This window comes from Hetaerina americana, unplaced genomic scaffold, assembly GCF_022747635.1.
Source record: "Hetaerina americana unplaced genomic scaffold, ioHetAmer1.1.p SCAF_37, whole genome shotgun sequence".
Classification (NCBI taxonomy): domain Eukaryota; kingdom Metazoa; phylum Arthropoda; class Insecta; order Odonata; family Calopterygidae; genus Hetaerina; species Hetaerina americana.
The window spans coordinates 2,380,388-2,403,675 of record NW_027286952.1 but is presented as its reverse complement, the minus strand read 5'-3'; the positions used below and the strand labels follow the sequence as shown (position 1 = coordinate 2,403,675).

At 41.0% G+C, this 23,288-nt stretch overlaps 1 protein-coding gene across 1 annotated transcript in view; it reads left to right on the top strand.

The window, feature by feature from the left end:
- LOC139691539 (protein zer-1 homolog) overlaps nt 1-18,491 on the top strand; it is a 26,223-nt gene extending 7,732 nt beyond the window's left edge. The window contains exons 5-12 of the mRNA XM_071589411.1: nt 1,191-1,393; nt 3,675-3,846; nt 4,062-4,223; nt 7,368-7,529; nt 9,143-9,292; nt 12,229-12,383; nt 14,458-14,555; nt 17,269-18,491. Coding sequence (XP_071445512.1) covers nt 1,191-1,393; nt 3,675-3,846; nt 4,062-4,223; nt 7,368-7,529; nt 9,143-9,292; nt 12,229-12,383; nt 14,458-14,555; nt 17,269-17,504 — 1,338 coding nt within the window. The 3' untranslated portion in view covers nt 17,505-18,491. The remainder of the gene's footprint in view (nt 1-1,190; nt 1,394-3,674; nt 3,847-4,061; nt 4,224-7,367; nt 7,530-9,142; nt 9,293-12,228; nt 12,384-14,457; nt 14,556-17,268) is intronic.
- Nucleotides 18,492-23,288: the final 4,797 nt, after the last annotated feature.

Here is a 23,288-nt window from a genome sequence, read left to right as displayed (position 1 = left end):
TTCCATTTTCTTGAAATGCACAAAAGTATTTCCGCCCATCATAAAAAGGTGCTTAGCAGCAAATAAGCATGATTATGAATTATGCCAGAGGAAATATTTGGATTGTCATTGCTTCATACTAGCTCGTAATTAATGGTTGTAGTGAAGTCTACTTTTTGTTGACCATTTCGTAGGTTAATTGGATGTGGCGATTTGTAATAAAATTATAATTGTATTACTATTCTAATTAGAAATTTTAAGTGAGTTGAAATAATATTATGTTATTGTGCAAGAAATGACAGTTCAATTTAGCATAGCATTGAGGGTAGTATACTATTTAAAAAGATGTTTTAAATGCCTCCAGATGATCTTTCTTGATTAAGTGATGGCCTCCAAACCAAAATAAATGCGCAATGACTCATGGCATTGATGTCATTGGCCAAAAAACACAGATTGCCCCTCGGGCAAAATAACCTGTCGGTAGCATTTCATTTCGGGAGAATGATTTTTTCATTGAATGGCCAGCAGTTAGAAGAGAAGCCACGTACAAATCCATTTCTATGTTAATGAATCAATAATTTTGGGGTATTTGTTCACAATCTATGTATTGAATAAACACTATTTTTATATTATTCAGAGAAACCATATTTCAATGCATTTTAACTATGAACTCATGATTTTTGGGCTTCTTTGAAGTTTCTGAATTTGGCTTTTTCATGCTAGGAGTCTTTGTTATAGCAAGGTTGAATGTACAAAATCTTCCTGAGTAGACTTGGAAGCATTTCAATTGTGTACTCAACAGTGATTCGATTGTGTATGTGGGGATGTCATAAACTGTTTTTAATCTCGACCCCTAATGTTTACCTGATTAAATTTCCATATCCATCTCCCCTACCTCAGGAGGCTACCAAGTCAGCCTCTGCCATCCACCTTCCTTCCAAGTGCTAGGCTCCATTGGCAGCATGGTGACCTAGAATGTTATTTCTTCTTTGACTTTTGAGTTTGAAAAAAGATGTTCTCGTTAAGCAGAGGTGGAGTTTTTTCCGAATAACTGGAGGGTATAAATGCTGTCTCTATACTATTCTTTCATTACAACCAAAATTAATTATCCTGGTATTAGTTGGGAAAATAATAAATCTCTTTTTGCCTCTTGTCCAATAATTTGTACATGGCCCTGAACCATAGACATTGTCATTGACTTTGTTATTTAGATTTCAGGTGACGCGAATGAAGAGCAAATTCTAACCGCAGCAGCTGCCTACATTGACCGCCCCGAAGTTCTCCAGAAGGTTTTGAACGATCTGTACCACTTGTTCCGGTATGAAACTTGTCAAAATGTTTGCCATGCCCTGACAGTTGTCCTGGAAGCAATGGATCGGCACATACATGAGAAACACATACAGATATCCGGAAGGTAAGGAGGAGTAGGGGGCAAGCATTCATCTAACGTATTTCCATGGCTTAATTATTATTATTATTATTTTTCCATGACATTCATACCATTTGCTCTTCTGAATTATTTCACATAGTTGGAGTTAATCTCATTCACTTGTGGAAAGTTTATCTGCTTCGTAATTATGCAGGGAGCATGGTCCAATTGCTTTGGTGGACAGAGACATGAGCTGGCCCCTCTCCATGGTCCGAATCCATATTTCCTCACAGCCCCTCCTCACTCTCAAAACAAGATCAGTCTCATTCTCTACTCCCATGCATAAGGTGCAGCTTACCTGTTTCTACATCTTTAATGGCCAACATGTAATCATGATTATTCAGTATGTTGTCACATTATTTTCATTGCCGAGTTAAGATTTGACTCTCCTTTGGATGCTCTCTTGACGGTAATCATTCTGCAGATGGTACATAACGGATATTGAGAATGTTCATCCAGCAAATGTTTGTACTTTGAATTAAAGTGGATCACATTTACATCTATTATGTATGAACTACTGCAATTATCCACCGACATTACATTCAAGTGTTAGCGAAAGGAGGAGGCGTGGATTGGGGATGGGGGAGAGGAGATGCCTTTAGTGTTACAGTCATGGGATAATGTATCAATTGGATGGGTGACCATTGGATAGTCAACATTGTAATATGATGAATCTTTAGAAAAGCATGTGTGCGCTTGATTGTTTGGAAGTGAATATACCAGAGGCTCTTATTACATCATTAATTAGTTGAATCCATAAAAGATGCGGCAAATGTAGCATTTTGGCATTTATTTCATATCCACTTATATTTTATTATGCACGACCTGGGTTTCGACATACAAAGTCATCATCAGGTGAAGTACAGAGGAGAGACAGCTTTGCATAGTAGACAGAGAGGAGGAGGGGGGAGGAGTTGGTGAAGTGGGAAGGGGGGAAAGAGAAGGGAAACTGATGCGAGTGTGTATGGGGGAGGGGTAGAGGGCGGTTGGGTATGGCATCAGGGGGGGGGGGCTGTGGAACAGAGGGAGGTCCAGGAGGGGAGAGTGGGAGGAATACATCAGCTCATTAACCAATATACCCTAATAATGACTGTTCTTGGAAATTTCCAATCATTCCAAGGCATCTAATCTTAAACCTTCCTTCTCCAAATGTAGAATCTCAGGAACAAAGTCATTTGTGTGGTTATTGTACTGTAGTTGCTTGGCAAAATGGGAAGGAGGATTTCTGTTTTTAAAACAGGCATAGTGTTCTGTCACACGTAAATGGAATTTCCTTCCTGCCTGTGTTAATAGTTACTTACTAATAGTTATTAATTAATGTAGACAAAATATCAATATTAAATAACATTCAAAGTTAAAAAATTGAAACAGAACATAAGAACTGTCGTATTTTTTACAGACCAGATTGTGGTACAAAATGAAAAATGTAAGTAGTAGTCATTGAATAGACCTTGGGGCATCGGTTAAGAAAATTTACCCAATGGGCGATTAGTAACAACTTAATGACATGCACAGATATCCACACAGTGATAATTTATGCCCTAAAATTCTTCAGGTATTTTTAATTACTTTTTTTTTAAGGGATCCTGGTGAGATGGAAAATAGATCAACATAATCGTAACTGTTGGCATATCTCATAAACTGGGGGATAGGGATTGGTGCGGTGGCTATTGTACTGGTTTCCCACCCAGAGGGCCCGGGTTCAAATCCCGGTGGTGTTGAATATTTTTCAGAGGTATTTCGATCCCCACTTGAGGTGCTTTGTGGAGGGCACTTTGAGTGAGTACACCGTCCGTCGGATGGGACGTTAAACTGCGGACCCCTTGGCGCCTTTCGTAAAGAGTAGGCTAATGCCGAAGCCGGGTTTCTCTCCACCCTTAATCCGTTCCTGTCCATCCCCTATGGCGCAAATGACCTCAGCCGTCTGTCGCCTCCCCTCAAAACTACTACTACTACTACTATCTCATAATATGGTTAATAGGCAAGTATTTTGTGTAATTTTATGCATAATATCTAATTTCAAACAGTACTTCATACCTTGTGTTTTGTGAAGGTACTCGGAAAGATAGGAATACTCTCTAAGGAATCAATCTTGTTATGCAGTAAAAGAAAATTTATGTTAAGTAATTTGTCTACGTTTATACAAGAAGGGGAGTTTAAGTAGAGGTAGCATTTCATGATAGCTTTAGAGATCTTTGTGAAAATTGAATTTGAATGCAATTTTGTGCACAAAATTTGATAGAGATTGCATGATGTTTCCCATCAGTGCCACCCTGTTCTACATAGTGAAGGGGAAGGACAAGCACTCATTTGCCATGAGAATGAAGAGGAAAATCATTTGCACCTTGCTGAATGGCATGAGCACTCACCGAGATGATGACACAATGATGAGGAATGGCTGCCTAACCCTGTGCCAATTCAAAATCCCACAGGACGTGGTACGTATTATTATTGCCCACTCCCACTCCCAGCCAACTGCCAGTCACCAATGGATGCCAAGCATTGCGGAAACCTTCACGACCAATTCACTAATTGCAACACATTGGATCGTGCTCAACTCTCACGATCGTTATGCCACCAACAGAGTGTGAATGCAAGTTGTGTTGAAATTGTGTTGGCTCCCTTCCAACGGATTCCTTTCTTTTCCCAACAGCTCTTTGACTACGAGCGTCTCATCCACATCCTCCTGCACATTGTTTGGGAGATGGAGCAGGAGGGATTTGTACAGCGCATTGGAATTTACTTGCTCAACTCACTCGCATGCCAGGTTGATGGCTACCAGAAGCAGCTGCTTGGAGACCTTGGGGCGATAAGTGTATGCATACTTTCGTTAAGGGACGAACTTAGGTTAAGAAACACATGTCCATGAATTAAGAGACACCTGTGGTTGCTTTTCGGTACGTTTTCGGGCAAGTCAAAGGTTGTGATTCCGATTACTGTTCTGTAAATTGAGTAGCTTCAGGCGTGATGTGGTGGAAGTCGAACATAATGAATAACTGATTGAAGCACTTTTCCACTTGATAAAATGTTTTTATTTACGACCGGGTTTCGATGTATTACACCTTATTGACCTGACGATGATGTAATACATCGAAACCCGGTCGTAAATAAAAATATTTTTATCAAGTGGAAAAGTGCTTCAATCAGTTATTCATACTGTTCTGTATTTTTCAGAGAAAGGGACTTAATTGGTTTCACAGGCAAATACTTTGGTGCATAATAGGTGCCACCTAGACTGGGAAAAGTTGGGAATAGGTCAACTTCTTAAGAAATTGTGGAAAATATGGGGAAAGAGAAATATTTGAAGTCTGGAATTCGAAATGGGAATTCCAAATGAAAATTAAATTCCTTTTATTTGGTGATAGCAAGTGACCTGCGAAGTGGCAGCAGGTGATCCACACAAAAAATTCTGAATCTGGTTCCAAATACTCTTAAAGGAGCAAAACTTGGGGTAATGGGAGGTGTTTAGACACTGGGAATGGGGAGATATAAAATGAGTGGTGGTAGTCCTACCATGAGACCCGAGTTCAACATCGTTGGGCTTCCCTTATGTCACTTCTCAAACATGCACACCAACCCATCCTAATATTGTTGCAATATATTTAAAGGGAAATAAAAGACTCAATTTTAGAATGCATTATTTTTATGGAATTGAAGGAGATGTCTTTAAATCAGCGGAGAGCAACTTCAGCTGGTTTTAATTTCTTAGTGCTAGATAGTCCATTTAGCCCACACTTAATGAAAAATGTTCTTTGAGAAGATTGAATAATGCCTCCTGTCCATTACCCAGGCATTTGGTTTGAGAGTGCTTGTGCCCAATGACTCTTTCTTTGCTGATGATTGTGGCCTTCTACCAGTCAAGGTTATTTTCAAGATATCATCAGAATCCCCCATCCCCACTCAAGCGAATCTAAAGAAACCAGTTTCCCTTTCTAAAAGGGGACTACCTTGATAGCGACACCATTGTCTAGGCCCCACCATGGCGGTATTCACTCTGGCACCACGATACTAACGTCCCCGGAGATAACTTGGAATCATGCCTATGGGACTTAAGGTATGCTGCATCTGACTGAGATACTGACCATTGATTGGCCTGCTTGACCAATTAAGTGCCTTCCCCCTTCTGGTGTTACCTTTGTTCATTGCCCCTGCCCCTCCAGTCCCTCGCAACACTGGAGAGGAAGGTGCTGCATCGTTGGTAGGGGTGGCCGTCTGTTCTCATCATTCTCACCCTGGCCGCTCCGGCAGGGTGCAGCCGTCCTCCTCAGTTTGGTGCAACTCCAATGCAAAAGCCTTGTGCTCTAGCGTGAGCATGTCCACACCACCTCCCCAAAATGCACACATATTAGGAAGATTTCCCACCCCACAAGGCTTCCCTTCGGTGCATCTGCCTTACCCTGATGCAAGGCCCAATTCCCCTCCTTACACGTACGTGAGGATTGCTCTCTGCCCACCTATGGACATTGCTTCTCCCCTCATCCTGCCTAAGAAATCATAAGGTGGCCTTTCTGGCTCCTGAGATGAGAGCATGAGTTGTTCGTGCCGAGATAGACTCTCTCTGTCTGTGCCATGCCAGTTGAAGTGCAGTGGAAGACTGCACTGAGCTTCCCGCCCCAATCTCTTCTGTGTGTCCCTCAGCAAGTTTGCATTTTGTACTTTTGGCCAGTCAACCTAGCGCAGTGCATCAGATGGTCAGATTGTCCAGTCTCTGCCGAGAGGCAGTCCGTCTCCTCCTATCCATTCCCATTCCTTCTCCCCTATCAATTCAATCGTGGTTCCCAATGGCTTATAATACGCTGAAAATGTTTCTCCTTTTCCACCAAAGTCCATTTCCAGTCTACTCACTGCTATGCACTCAAGTGATCTTATTTTCATTTTTTAAGAAATAATTTTAATAACTAGGAATCAGTGTCTAATTGAAATAACCCGGCGGTGTTGAATATTTTTCAGAGGTATCTCGATCCCTACTTGAGGTGCTTTGTGGAGGGCACTTTGAGTGAGTACGCCGTCCGTCGGATGGGACGTTAAACTGCGGACCCCTTGGCGCCTTTCGTAAAGAGTAGGCTAATGCCGACGCCGGGTTTCTCTCCACCCTTCATCCTTTCCTGTCCATCTCCTATGGCGCAAATGACCTTAGCTGTCGGTCGCCTCCCCTCAAAACTACTACTACTTGAAATAACCACCCTCATAGGCATGCATATTATTGGATTGTAAATACAGTTTATTGTCCTAGCTAATTTCTAATTGAAATTTTTATTAGTGGATTTAGTAAATTCCTATTGTCATATTCCCATTATGGTTATCCTCACGTTGCTCTCTCTTCTTCTATTGTCGGGACATTCACCATCTTGGCATCGTGGCGTGTGATTTTTGAACTTTTTGTTTTACATTATAATCGCACAGTTTTTTCTAAGGTCCTCTTTTACTTAAGAAAATACGGGTTCATTTCCAGTTCAATATTCAATGAAGGTTGTCACATCAAGGGCTGAACAACAATTTAGCAATTCCATGCCCTTCAACGCTTCCCTGGAGGGGCATTAAGCCTGTAATGGGATTTTCATCAGTAACACTTGCGAATGTCTTTAATGATTGGTAAAATATGAGGGGCATTCGAATCAAAACCGAACACCCGCCAAAACAAATAGTCCAATAAAAGCTAGAAACTAGTTTTTTATGTGTCGATACTGCCATCGCTCTGGTAGGAATAATGCATCGTGACAACTCGCAGGCACAAGCAATTGTTGGGTTACGTCCTTGATGGTTGATTGTCCTGACTGATTGTTGTAGCGGGTGTTCGGTTTTAATTTGACTGCCCCCCATATGTACTCGTGTTAACTGAACAAATAACATTCCAAATTCAGGTTAGCATTGCCTCACCTAAAATTGAATGACATGAAGTGAAGAGTCATTTCCCTGCCCCATGACTTTTAATTATGCATTTTTCCTTTGCTCCCAATAGAAAATGCTTGCTTTAATTGAGGACCGATTGGAGCGGAAGATATGTGATGATGTTCTGGAAGTTGCTTGGTCTACCTTGTGGAATGTCACGGATGAGACGGCCATCAACTGCCAGAGGTTCCTGGATGGCCGAGGAATGGAGTTCTTCCTTGGATGTCTCTCTGTAAGTCGTGGCCACAGAGGCCAAACTTCATGCATCACTCACTTGCACCACTCATGCTTTCTGCTTCATGGTCCCTCTCTGTGTGCAGGGTGGGCGTCTTAAAAACAAGTGTAGGTCACATCTCTCCAATTCTTAAAATACTGCGCCTAAAGCAATGCAGTGCGGTGGGATCTCTGTGTGTCATTTTGTGGTGCAAACGATTGGGGAAGGGCAGAGCATAAAAGATTTAAATGTTCAAACCAAAATTCATGATACATGCAATAAAAATTGTGCAAAATATTTTGAGTTACAGTGCCTCAGAAAAAGCTGCATAACTTGAAATTATTCACTCTATATCTATATAAGATCAATGATAACTTAGTCTACCTATTTCGATTTATTAACCACAGCGAACAACATAGGTTGTCATTTATGACGCAAAGTCTCCCGTGTCTGATGTAGAGTATCTTTGATGGCATGAGGAAATTTGTGTGTTGTATTGTCAAATTTGAATCTCTTTGAGAATTCATACTGCATACCTCACGATGGTAATAATTTTCCACGCAAGGAACTTGGTAGTGGACTTTTATGATTGAACTAATGTGATATACTGTCCGGGAGGATTGTTAGAAATGTCTCATATGAGAGACCACTGATGTGTCTCAAAGTTATTTTCAATTATTGGCATCCAGGGAAGAAACACAAAGTTTCAGCCAGCGAGGTCCATTTACTCTCTGTGCTCAGTGTTTGTTTGAATCAAGCAAGACCAGTGATTTATAGATGAAAGGAAATTTCATATGTTGATTAAGCATTTATTTGTGAAAGGTAAATTGCCTCAGGAAACTGAAAAGGCTTGATAAGCATCATGGTGAGTTTTCTCCTTTGATTAGAATGGATTACAATTAGTTAAAACATTTTCGGTGTGACCATATGAGAACAAGTGATGTCCTGGCTGCCCTCTCCAGGCCACTACTCTCGAAATCATTGATAGAATCCATCCTGCAGTGAAGGAGACCGGACGAGTGAAGGTGTGTGCTGTTAATGATGCAGTGGGCATCTCGAATGAACGGGGACATAGTATTTGCATCAACATTTGGTCATGAAAACTATCACTATCAGCAATGAGCTGTCGTCACTTTTCCTTTTCACTGTTACTTTCAACAGACTGTGGTTTAAGTGACAATGACATCGGATCACAACCAATGGATTGCATTGTGCTTGTGTAGGAAGCAGATCACAGTAATGGAAGGATCAAACAGATTATTGGTGATTATCGATGATTACAGATTAGCGGTATTTTATTTTGCTAGATGTGTGGTTTAGACGATGGTGAAAAGTGGGAACTGCCTGCATTTGTACAAAATAAAGGAATTTAGTGCTGAAGAGTAGGTGCTGGTTCAGGGCTGCCCAATGGACGGACAGGCAAGGGACAGACAATGGGGAGGGAGGGAGACGCTCGGTGAGTCAGGGTGGTGTGGTGTAGATTGGTTGTTGGAGGGTAGAGGGCAGAATTGCCATTTCTACTCCTTATGGCGCACTCATAGGCTTGTGCATGACAGCAGAAAATGTTTTGATTTAACTCTTTGAATTGCTTTGACTCTCGGATTAAGTCCATTTTTCTGTTTCAATTGCAGACGTTCCCCGAGAAGGAAGAACTGCTGAGGAACATGATGGGCCTCCTTGGAAATGTTGCTGAAGTGAAAACCTTGAGGCCCCGCTTAATGACTAGTCATTTTGTTTCCGTCTTCTCTGATCTACTGGACTCCTGCAGTGATGGAATAGAGGTAAGTGAGAGAGAGAGAGAAATATTGCCTCCCTTGTCATGTGTTCTGTCCGCAAGTATGCGGCATTCTGTTTCACCCTCCTCCTCTTCTCTCGCAGTATTTCCCCCGTCTTTCTTAAGTGTACAAGGGCCGTTCAATAAGTACTAGAAATGAAGAAACCATTTTTAAAAAACATTTTTTTATATTTTTTTTCGACGTAGTCCCTTTTCAGAAAGATACCCTTCTCCCAACAATCCGGCCATTTTTTTACTCCTCCAAAAAATAGGATTTGTCAAACTCTCCAAAATATGCCCCTGTCTCGGCGATAATGTCCTCGCTTGAGCTAAATTTTTTTCCCGTGAGCCATTTCTTCATGTTAGGGAATAAGTAAAGTCGCCAGGAGCCAGATCGGGTGAATACGGGAGGTGCGGCAGCAATTCAAAACGTAGTTCATGCAGTTCATGAAGTTGACAGCTGAATCAGCTTGTTGTCCACCGTGAGCAATCGCGGCACCCATCGGGCCGACAATTTTTTCATCGCCAACTTATCATGTAAAATATTAGTTGCCGTTCCGGTTGACACACCCACGGCCTCTGCTACTTCGCGCACTTTTGTTCGTCGATCAGCGAGAATCATGGCATGGACTTTTTGAACGATTTCTTCGGTAACCACGTCTGCCCGGCATCCTGGTCACTCCTCATCCAAAACAGATGTTTGCCGAACAAATTTTAAATTTGTTGAACCAATATCTAACTGTGGTCATAGATGGCAAAGTGTCCCAATAAACATCATCCAACTTTGCTTTTATCTCCTTGCATTTCTTCCCATCCAAAAACAAAAAGCAAATTACCAAACGATACTGCTCTTTGTCCATCCAAGCGAAAATCACGAAACACGTCTCACTCGAATGGCTGCCAAATTCAAATTAACCTTTAAATCAGTCTGAAATTTGTTTCACTGTCGTTTGATAGATGGCAGCACACGATGATAACATAAACTTTCCTCAGGAATGCCCTTTGTCCTCAAACACGGGTACTTATTGAACTGCCCTCGTATCGGAGAGCCTCTCAGCGTATCAACCCTTTGGTTCAATCCACTGAAGTAGTTTTCCCTTTTCTGTCCTTTACTTCAGTTCTTCAAATCTGACATTTCTTAATGTCCCTTTTGTGTTCCAACGGTGTAATTATATGACCCGCCACACTCTGATCCTTAGATATGTAGTGCTAGTGTATCCCTTGGGCATGGGAGTGATGATGATGCCCAGCAGCAAAATACAGGGTGCGTTCATAAAGTAATGCAATTGAATGTTCCTATTGGTCAGAGTGAGATCAAACCACTTGGAGTTGGTGAGGGAATGCTAAGCTTTGCCGCAAAACCAGTCTCAGTGCTCTCCAAGCTGTGGAAGTGGCAGGACGTCAGTTATTGTAAACTTCTGCACGTCAACTGTGCCACGAAAAAGATGGAATCGTCGATCGAGCAACGTTACGCAAGTACTGCGTTTTGTACTATAATGGAAAAATCTCTCGAGGAGACTAACAAAGTAATTGGTGTCGTGAGGCTGACGGGGACTCCGCTCTGCCTCACTCACGAGTTTCGAGGTGTTTAAAGGCCTTTAAGGAGGGCCGGAAGAGGTTCACGGCAAACAACGCTCTCTGGGCGGCCTTCAACCAGCAAAACCGACAACAATGTGGCTCGTGTTTGGCAATTGTTGGACTCGGACCGTCGATTGACTATCAAGATGGTTGCATATGAACTGAAATAGTCGTCTACTGCTTTGTTTTGCATTGTTACTGATGATTTGTGTGCACCAAGCTCATGCCCAAGGCGGCGTTTGCCACAACGTTTTACGAGTCCACGAGTTCTTGGACAAACACCAGGTGCCAATGCTGCCTGACCCCCCCCCCCCCCCCCTATAGTCCTGACGTCACCCCAGCAGACATTTTTTTCGTTCCCTCAGATTAAGGCAGGTCTGAAAGGAACCCGTTTTTCGTCCATAGAAGAGATCCTATCAGCCATGAAGAAGACCTTGCGAGAGGTCTATTGTATAAGTTGGGGGTTGCACAGTTTAGTGCACAAAGGGAAGGTTACTGACAATATGAAGTTAGGTCTAGGTTGGACGTTGTGGCTTCAATTTTTTCTGCCCTCCCCAAAGTTCTTATTGTAAAGAACCAGAATATCACTTTTAACAGAATAGATTTCCTTCTAAAGGAGGAACATGTTATCGAAAGCAAATCCCCAATAGAGACTATCAAGAGGTACACACTTCTTTCATGACATGGTATTTCCCTGATTCTTGTGTTGGTTAGGGGCTACAAAGGATCGGGATGGTGCGGTGGCTAGCGTAGAGGCTTCCCACCAAGAGGGCCTGGGTTTAAATCCTGGAGACAACAAATATTTTTCAGTGATATCCCGATCCCTACTTGAGGTGCTTTGTAGAGAGCACTTTGAGTGAGTACGATGTCCGTCGGATGGGGCGTTGAACTGCGGCCCCCTTGGCGCCTTTCGTTAAGAGGAGGCTGATGCTGACGCTGGGTTTCCTCTCCTCCCTTCCTTTCCCAACCATCCCTAATGGTGCAAATGACCTTAGCTGTCGGTAGCCTCCCCTGAATACTACTACTAGGAGCAGACAGTGTGACATGTTCCATACTTGCTACAAACATGTCTTATAGGAACCAATTAATATAATCATCATAGGTATGGAAAAACAGACCAAAGCTCCATTTCTTCACCCATGTATTCCCGATAATGATATAGGATGGATGTTAGTTATTTCAAGTTGTGTGTTCATGGATCCTAATTCCTATGGATCCCAAAATGAAGGGAGAGGCATTTGCGGCACTTGAATGGCACCCAGCAGCCAGGTGTGGGCCCAACTTCACCTGCTTGCGGTGCACAACACTAGCGACTATCATTTCTCTCCCCTCCATTGACTAATCATGGCCCAATGTGTGCACCAGGTGAGCTACAATGCGGCCGGGGTGCTGTCGCACATGGCTTCAGATGGTCCTGGGGTTTGGAGCATCAACAGTCCACGGAGGGAGGATGTCCTCCGGAGGATGGTGTCTGCCATCGAGCGGTGGGACCTCACGCTGGAGCGAAACATCAACTATCGGTGAGGGGCCCCAGGATTTCAACCCAACCCTCCACTATTAGAAGGCCCTCGAGCCCTTCATTCCAGGACCTTAAATTGAATAAATACAAAATAAAGCCAGCCAGAATTATTAAGTTGGAAAATTCCTCTTGCCTATTGCTTCGAATGATTGAGGAATTATCCTCGACTTGGAGTTTTGAGCAAAAAAATAGCCTAGTTGCTCATGATTATGTGGAAAATGATTCTCCAAAATTACCCTCTCAAATAGATTGTGAAAACAATAACTTTCTAAGAGTGACAGTATTTGATTCCTCAAAAATGAGGAACCATTTCCTCCTTGTTTGTTTGACTTTACATTACACAAGTGAACATTTTACATTCCCTAGGTAAAATGGTTGTTGTACCCTTTAAATTTGATGCAGATGTAAAATTCAACAAGATGTTCAATTCAACCTCTACGAGGGTCATCCGGAAAGTAGTACCCGTTCGTGAAATAAAGACACAAAAGTAAATATTAACAAACATAAAAAATTTTATTTGAAAGAGGATACTTTAAACTACTTCTCAACATAATCTCCAAGCAAATTAAGGCATTTGTCATAACGTGTGACAAGTTTCTGTATTCCTGCTGCATAGTCCTTCGCCGCCAGCTCATTGAGATACGCGAGGGACCCATCTTGCACAAATTTTTGCATAATGCAGATGGTGTTTAACAATTTCATGAACAATTGTTCGAGAAACATTGGGAAAATGCTCACAGATGTCATCAATTGTGACGCGCCGATCGTTCCTCACGAATTCGTCAACTGAGCTCACCAGTTGGTCTGTAATGACAGACGGTCTCTCCGAACGCTCATCGTCGTGTGTGTTCCCCCTCCCCATGTTGAAGTTGCGACACCACCGCCGAACAGACGACTCGTCCATTACATTGTCTCCATACACCTCCTTTAATTGGCGATGAATATCACATGGGCGAACGTTTCTTGCATTGAGGAATTTAATCACTGCCCTCACTTCACAACTGGCGGCGTTCTCAATTTTTTTAAACATTGTAAACAATCACAGAAACAACACAGGCAATGCTAGCGTCACGCAACTTGGCTCAGAGAAGGCAGACAAGCCACTGAAGCTATCTGACCTCGTCCAGCGGCTACTCGCGTCGTCAGCACTTCATGCGGCACGAACGGGTACTACTTTCCGGATGACCCTCGTATGATTTCTTAAAGTATTGGTACCAGCTCTATAATGGTTGTGGAATCACTTTTGCATCTAATAAAAATAGGTGTACTCTGTTGTTAACTTAAATGAACTCTTTTTGCGCATACTTAAATCATGGTTTTGAGGTGGTTTAGTTTAGGGATGTGATGCAAACCATGAATGCTTTGAAATATCTTTTTTATATGACATTGTTAATCATGAACTTAACTTCATTTACTATAGTAAAAATGAGAACTGAAAAGTGCCCCCCCTGCCTCGCATGGTGGAGATTACTGTAATGTGTGCAATGCTGCCATAAGGAATAATTTATGTCCAAAGTCCTCTCATCTGTACTAACTACGTACAGTTCTCAGAAATCAAGTGACCACAGGTGAATTTAAGTGAGAATATTGATGGCAACTTTTTCAGCAAACCATGTAGTTCTGTCACCAGAGCTCCCTAGCAAATAAAATTCCTTTCCCCCACAGAGCAGTTTCATTCAAATGTGAAATACTTCAATGATATAATGAAACATCCTAGGTGTGCGGACATCACAAATAATCAAAGTCAAGCCTCGGGTAAAGCCCGAGGAAATTGTCAGGCTCTTGCAGAATAAGCCTTTTTAAATTAAATGCTCTCCCAATAAACATTCCAATCGAAACAAGTTAATGAAGATTTGTAATTACATAATGTAAATAAAGAGGTTATTTAGAATTGCCACAATAATAAATTTGGATCGAGTGAATGTTTTTCATGTAAGAAATGTGCATACCTGTATCTTGAGGCAATATGTGTAATGTGGGAATGGAAATGGCCAGAAGAGTGGCAAGCAGTACCGGCACGGCACGTCCTTCCGATGAAAGTTCGGCCTCTAACTGTTATGCTCTTTATTTTTTAGGTCATTCGAGCCTATAATATACTTGCTGCAGGTGTACCACACGCCAGAGTGCCAGCACTGGGCAGTGTGGGCTTTGGCAAATTTAACCAGAGTATACCGTGAGTATAAATGCTACCGTCTCCAGCCGCACATTGGCTTTCCTCCTCAGGACAATGTGGGGTGGGTGCAGTGGGTGTGTGTGTGGCACCAATGCACCTTGCATGTGGTATCCTGCTATGGGCCTGCTCTATTTCTCTTCAATGCTCCCCCGGTACCGGCATGCCAGCCGGTGTTTTCCTTATTTATCATTCGGCACGTTCTTGTTGGTTGGTCAAATTTAAATCAAGGGCATTGTTTGACTGTGGTCAATTTAGCCAAATGAAATCTTAAATATTTTGAACCCAAGTTAAATGAAACTTTTTAATCTTTCCGTTCTTATCTAGTTTTACTAGGAGACAAAGATGTTATTATTCCTGAACACAAGTGTGAAACCAGGAATGAAAAGTGAAGGGAACAAATGGCTATAGGTTCAGAGTATTAGGCTGTTCGATATATAATGAAACATAAAAAGAAAAGAGTATTACAGTAAAAGACACATTATTTTGTTTACATGGTATATATTGGACAGAGAGGATGACAAAAGCTTGAGTAGTCATAAATGCAGTGGGTGGAGGGCGTTAGTTGCTGCTGGGGAACTCTGCGAAAGGCAGAGAAAGTGAATGAAGGAAATGCTGAGAGGTGGTGGGATGTTGATGGAAGGGAGAACGTTGGGTGAGTATGTTAGAGGAAGGATGGCATGAAGGCAGACAGAAGTTACTTAGAAATGAAGGACGGCTCAATGTAGGGCAAAGAAAGGAAATGGGTTGTGCAGATCTTAAAAGTTAATATTTGTTAAGAGACTATTCAAAACATGCCATGAATACTTAGAGCACCTTGAATGAAATGAATTGATGAGCTCCTTATCAAGCATGCATAGAATGAACTTGTGCACCATGGGCACCCACTCAAATTTGACGCCCTCTTTTTGAGCATCATTGTAATGGAAAACTCTGAAATACCCAAGTTTGAGCAATTATGATGGCAGTAATTATTTATATAAGAAATTTGTAATAGGTTAAATTGGATTTTCTGGGAAAATTATATAAATTAGTCACATTATAATGATATCCAATGAATCACAGCTTTTATTACCTTTGGATGATGATATAAAAATTGGAATAAGAAATGGGAAAATCATTGTCGCAGTCCTGCCCATTAGAAATCAGCGGAGTAATGTCAAACCCACTTAACATTAATTTTAGCTTATTGAAATCAAGGCCCCAACATTTCATCTATTGAATTTAGGTTCAGTTACCTGCAATCATGTTAAAACATGAAAAGTAATGATTTAACATAGGGAAGGTGGTGGAAAACTTGCTGGGGAGGCTTGATCATGGGTAATTCTTTATTTTTGTCAATGGAAAGCAATTGGTTGACCACTGAGGCAACTGTTAATTGTGAGGCATAGATTAGGCTGAGACTGAATGTAGAATAAGTTTAAAGCTGTGGTGTAGTACAAGTACAAAGAATAAGTTAGCATCAAATATTTTTTAAATAATATAGAGTTAAGTTAAGCTCTCTGTCAGTGTGAACAAATGCGATGCAATTGTACAAATATGTCCTGTCAACAATTTAGCACTCTTTTGAGGCCAGAGAATTAGATGCAATTGTTGTGATGAGAAATTTAGATGGGATGGTTTTCATAACTTGAAGATTTCTGGCAAAGGGGCTTCAGCAGACCACTTCATTTCTTAGCAAGTCTCCTGGTCATTTTATGAAATTAATTGTAGAGAAGAGTTCCTAAATGCATCTGTTGTGCAAGGATGCCATTGCAACCACATAGATGCCATTGCTAATATGTGGAACACCTAAGTCTGAGAAGCTGGGAAAAAGTCGCCCCATAGGCCTTTTCCTTGCTGCAATGAAAAATTATGTTAATGTTTTTATTCAAATATTCATCATTTGTCTAATTCTGCAATAACATAATGTGGTACTAAATATACGTATGCCTTAAAGTAGCCATGATCTTCCACCATTGAAATTGAATCCTACAGTTGTAATTAGAAACTGAGTGATTGTATTCAGCACCAGTATTTCAATCCTTCCTTCATTTGTTTCAATGTGGCTGCTGGCTCTCTAATACAAGATCACTTTTAAAAAGGGAGTGGAAGCATTACTTTAAATGTGGATTACCGTAGAGTAAAAGTAAAGTTTTGCAAATTTGTTCCATGATAATCTGGGAGTACCATGAAGACTAGTCCTAATTTCTACACAAGAGTTTGATTCTTTTTTCTCAACCATGAGGTTTCCAGAAATCTAGTTCCCATTTGTGATGAGAGATTACAGTATTTCTTGGTGAAAGTTGTTGAATAACATTCCTCGTAATCTCAATTGCAATTGGAATATAACCAAACCTTACATATGTCATAGTTTTTAGGTATCCATTTTCATGGTTTTTTGACAAATAACTAAATATATTCTTTGAAAGCATGATGTGAAACCTTAAATTATCAGCTCGCAAATTAGAAACAATTGTTGCCAAGGAAGGCATTATTTAAATGCGGAGTCTTAAATGTGAGTTTGGAAGAAGTTATGGTTGCATAAAATGCCTATTTTCAAACCAGGTAATTCCAAGTCAAATCTTATTAATCCCTTTGCCTTTGAACTGATGAAGGGCTTCACTGAATGTGCCTGCCTGCCACGCACTGTTAAGGAAAGTGTCATTTCTGGACCAGCAGCAGCAGGGAGTGAATTGTTTCACTAATTTCTCTCTCCACCCCATCCCGTCTGCAGCCACCAAGTACTGCTCCCTGGTGGAGGCTGAGGGAGGCCTGGCACTCCTCAAGGAGGTGATGACCCACGGTGAGCCATACCCTCGGATCAAGGAGCTGGCGGCCATGGTGATTGAGCACTGCCAGCAGTACAGCCAACAGTCTCAGTCTGCCAAAGGGCCCATGACCAGCATGGCCAGCGGTGGGGGTGGAGCGGCTGCTGCATCAGGCTGCCTAGAGCCACCCCTTGAGGGCTGATGCTCGGCTGCAGCAAATGAGGGGAGGAGCGGCATCATGTCCTCGGACCCAAATGAGAGACCGGGGAAGGGGGGGGAATTCCCACCTCCATGGTTGACGGCATTTGTGCACCCATGAGGGGAGGAGGTTCGTCTCCCTTCTGCAAACAGGAGCAGGGTCGGTCTGGTCTTCAAAGTGTATTTGAAATCCCCACTCCCTCCCCCACCCAGCAATTTTTTTGTCTTTTTATGGCCAGAATGGGGGCCATAAAAACTTGTGATTCTTTATTTTTTTTTAATAGTTTACAGACCCATGAAGCTTTAAAAAGAAGAGTTTTGTATAGACTTCTTTATCCAATAACTTAGCTCCTCAAATGGTGATATTTGTGGTCACGTGTGTGTGTGTGTCTGTGTGTGTGTGTATGTAAGCGGGAGGAAAGTTGTGGTATGGGAGGCATGGCATGCCAAGGATGGTGGGAACTTCACCAGAGGACTCTTGCTAACATCTGTGCTTGTGTCAATCTCATCGGGACCGACAGGAGAGGAGGGAAGGAAGGTGGAAAGAGGAGCCAAGGGATATGAGACGTGCTTTGATCAGTTACTATTCTCAAATACTACTCACTCTTTTCATTTGAAATTAATTTAATAATAAATTTATTTATGAGGCAGGGAAGTGAATGCCAAAATTGTAAATAACTATGAACTAAAAATTTGATTCCTTTGTATATTTTCTGTGTTTCTAGCTTGAATTTTAATGGCAGTATAGTATAATAATTGTAACTACATATAACTGAGGCAGTTATTTTAGTATAAAAGTTCTATAATTGCTATGCTACCCTCTGTAAATGTGTAAAATAATGTGGAAATCTATCGATAGAAAATAGATCCCTTGATCAAGTGATTGAGGTTTTTCTCTTCAAATTACTGTCTACGATATGTATTATAATGCAAATTATAAAACTTGAAAATTCAAAAATGTCTTTGATTGAAATACTCATGTATGTTATCTCACTGTCCTCTTAAAATGGCAGTACACCAGGTAGTCCTGGTGTACTGCCATTGTGATTTGTGGCAGTTAATTAAAGGGTGCACATTATCAGTAAACATAACGCCTTCCTCCTTTCAACCAAAAGCATATTTCCATTATTAACCTTCATTAACATTCAATGTCTTCCCTGCAGTGTTCTACTGAGGGAGGTGAATGTGTGCTCTCGAGTCAATGGATCAGATTTTGGTTAAATACCTATGTAGACCTCACAGTCGGTACCTAATTTTCAGTCATCGTTTGAACGATCAAGCAGTTACTGGCAGATATCAACACATTTTTGCCTCTGTTTGTAAGTTCCCGATGAACATATGGGCGCAAGAAATATGAATGCATCTTAATTTCATGTTTCTTCATAAAAAGTAATTAATATGCTGCATTGTTAATACAAATATTCTCTGGAATCGTCTAATGCATTAGTTGACGCAGAGCTCACAGTAATATTACTGACTGACAAACTTTTTCAGTAAAATATTGTACTTCTGTTTTAATGGGAAAATTGATAAGTGCAGCTCATAAAAATTGATGAAAGTTTCACAAGAAATATTGAACTAAAAAATGTCAGTAAAAATAAAAAGGCTATTCAAAACTCTTTAAATTTAAAAATTCCTACATTTAAAATGATTTTCAGGTAAACTAATGATCAATATTGATTGTTTAGAGATATTCAGTCGATAAAGATTCTGTTGTGCATCATAGGGTGACCGAAGGTTGAAATTTAGTGGAAGGAGTCCATGGGAAAACAATGCTTTCCCACTAGTCATTACCTACCCTTCCCATGTTTTGCAAAGATATTTCTCCGAGCACATTATATGCTTGGGAGGTTTTTTAATGGTTAGATTTACAAAGCAGATATATCAGAAACTTTAAAATGTACAGAAACTCCCAGGAGATGTTGTAAATATCTCCTCATTCGTCTGTTAAGCCTGGTTTGCTCAAAGAACTAAAGTTTATATTTACATTATGATCTACAAAATTAATTATGTCAAAGGGTTTTGGTGACCACTAATTGCTTATGACATGAAAATCTTTGAGAGAAGCAGCCTGCTTCATTATATACCAGTATGAATCTTTCATGCATACTGGTAAAAAACTGGGTGGGGTTGGAGACAAAGAATTATTGCCTGATTAACCTTTTTACCAAAGTATCAATTGTGATTTCACTTGTCAAGTCGAGGAAGTATGTAGTTCAAGGATTACAGTATTCCTTCAAGTCAGGAAAAGGTAGCACGATTAGAGAGATATACTGTTGATGGAAGGATTCATATTAACTTCTTGCAAAATTTATGGTAACAACACAAATAGAAGCGTTTAAATATTTTTTCCTAAGGAGTTCAACAAATATAGAAGAGTATAAAAATTGAAGAATATTTTAGAAAAAAAATGAAAGAAAAAACAAAAGAACAAATGGAAAAATTATTACCTGGAACACTTAACTCATTTTTCAGCTGGTTCCTCCCTCCGTACTATCCACTTACACCTAATCTATTAATTAAATAATGTTTATTGGTCCTAGGACTTTACAAAATGATATAGAACAACTCTGAGAACAAACAACCAGCTGTTTCAGTGTTCTTAAGCCTCCAGAAACTCTTCCCCATTATGATAGCATTTATCTATCAGAAAATACTTGAGTTGTGAGTGACTCATGACTTTTTGTTGCAAGTCCTTTTTTCTTTCAGTTCGCTGAGGAGGGCTACATTTTAGCCAAAATATTTTTATCCGACTTTGCTCAATTTGAGTAATATTCTCACAGTAGTCCCATTTTTATCCCTTTTTGAACGTGTGAGTGATTATTATCCTGAGTGTGTCAGCTCTGTGGTTGTCCCTGGCATGGAATTTATTCCCGTAAACAGTCACGAATAGTGTATATCTGTTTGTAAACCCAGGTATCCTCAACAGAGTCCCTTTAACCCTGTGAATGATCCTATTTGTGTTTGAGTTTTTGGGTCTGTAGTTGGTTACTGGCGAGGAAGTAACATTCCTGCAAACTACTGCAGAAGGGTGTTCTGGTTGAAAGGTTGTGGTCAGCCTCTGTTGTGGAATTTCTTTTCCTACCAACATCACACCAAAAAAATTTTGTTTTCATTACGGGACGAGTAGTGTTAACTTATTTACGGCTACAGGAGTTTTCATTTTATTTTATTGACTTAAGAGGCCATAGAGCTCAAGTTCTTAGATTATAAACATTTATATTGATGACTTTTAATTTGGTTGTACCATTTTTCAAAATGAATCAAGTATAATAATGATAATGGACTGGGCAATGGTGTATTAACCTTTACAAAGATAATTAATGGTTTCTGGCGTAACTTTATGGAACCGATTCATTATAAATAAATGAAAGGACTAACTTTGTAGTTCCACACGAAAACGATTTATTCACACGACCCGGGTTTCGAAGTAAAACTTCATCATCAGGTGAGCTCTCTACATTTGCAGCCCTTCTTATATATACAGCTGTATATACGCCGCGTACGCTGTATATATAAGAAGGGCTGCAAATGCAGAGAGCTCACCTGATGATGAAGTTTTACTTCGAAACCCGGGTCGTGTGAATAAATCGTTTTCGTGTGGAACTACAAAGTTAGTCCTTTCATTTACTTTGCAAAGATATTTATTGTTCCCAATTGTTTCTAATTATTTTACCCATCTCATGCTCATCAGAGTATGAAATCAAAATTGAATCTGATTGCAATCCATCAATCTCCCCAACCGATTTAATTTATTCATGGCTGAGATAGATAAGAAAATTATTATGTACCCAAAACTTCATGTAATATAGACCTCGAGTGTCCTTATCTTCAGAGTGAGGACACATACTTAGACTAGCTAAGCACTCTGAACAAGGTCACCTAAATGAAATACCTACCCAGCTATAAAGCCATCACTTGAAAAAGGCTTAGTGCAGCGGCATTAGCATACTCAAATGTACTGCTGAAAGCTGCTACCAGTCTTTCTCGGTAGCAACCTCACCAGATCCCTCAAATTGCAACTGGCTGCTTAGTGGACCAGCATCATTATCCAAGCAGTCAGTATCCCTTCAAGGGTCACCATCCATGAGATTTCTGATGATGGGAGCCTTTGTAAGGGTTGATGAGCTGATGGGTTTTGATGAGGCCCACAGTTGACTCAATGTGCCCAAAGAATTCTCCAATGGACACAGTTTAAGTCGGCAAGAAGGAAAACATGCAATGGATTCTCTCATGCCACATAGGAGTTGCACACCGCACAAAGTCAGGACCCATTCAGTCTGTTGTGGCAGGCTGGTGCGTGTTAGTCGATCTTTCTGCTGACTTTTCCCTTGCTACTACGTTCTTCTCCATCTTTTCCCAAAAACACTTTTGGCCTGAATCTTAGCCACTCCTATAATGCTTGGTTGGGTCAGACTAGTTTTTTTCATCCAGCCCATTTAGGCAGTCAAACAGTTTGTCCACTTTCTGGGTGAAAATTGCTGTGGAAAGTGCTGCACTACTCATTTGATCTGAAACTGGTTGAATGATGGCTTTTGAATGCAAATTATTGTTACTTTGGTCTACTAATTCACACTTCATGAATATATGCAACCAAACAAGAAGTAAAATACCACGTCGTACTCACTCTACTGATTAGGAGTTTGCATCCAGTGACACTAATGCTGAGAATTTCTGCAGAGCAATGTACCCTCATATTCATCAACCCCGTGGTTGTATATTGTCCATGTGTGAGTTTTGAAGGATATGGTAGCTCCATAAAGCTTAATCATTGGCATTAGCCGCCTATATATACTTCCATGATGCTTTCCTCTTTCCCTGAAGACTGCCACAATTTAAATGATGCAAGGATGACTTGGATTAGGAGATGGTTCCTGGCACATTAGAGAGGTGAGGGAGATGGGTGAGGTACATTAGGTAAGATGATTACTCTCTCTTTCCAATCCGAAGATAGAAGAATGGGAATTCAGGGGTCAAACCAAACACTTTTGAAGCCTTGTAACCATTAGAACCCATGTCTCAAACAGTGGCAGTGACATGAAGACCAGCATCCCTATGCTTTCCCACCACAAACTTCAGCAGTGCACGAAGTGTGTCATGGGAATTTTGTAATTTCGCACGGTGCGCCATGAGTTCTTGCCACAAGGTCAAACGATCAATAACGAAATGACTACTTACAAGTTCAACGCCGATTGCATGAAGCAATGCAAAAACAAATGAATGTATCAGTGGCAAAACAATTCATGGCTTTTGCACTACGACAATACCATTACACTTCACTGACTGTTGTTTCGCAAATGTTTGGCCAAAAACAGCACTGTAATGTCCCAGCCTCCATATTCGTTAGATCAGGCCCTATTGTATGATTTTTCTGTTCCCAAAAAAAAAAGAGAACCTAAAAAGGCCGTCATCTTTGCACTAGATTAAATGAGATTAAAAACACAACACTGAAAGACCTAAAAGCTATATCAAAGATCAAGTTCCAGAAGTGTTTGGAGGATTGGAAAAAGCACTGGCATAAGAGTTTAATATCTAGTGGGGACTACTTGAAAGGGCAAATTGCATACAGGGTTTGTCCGGAAAATAAGTGTACTGACTCCTGGGCTGGGCGTGCCGCTCCAGGCGCGCCCAGCACCGCTATGACGGGCTGCGATTGGAGGGGGGTATGTTGGCAAGCGACGCTGAAAAAGGCAGTCGGCTCTGAGCTGTGGTGTAGTGAGGAGCTCTGTTAACGCGAACCTCCACGCTCGACCCACGTCACGGAACGCGATGCCGAAGTATTTGGAGC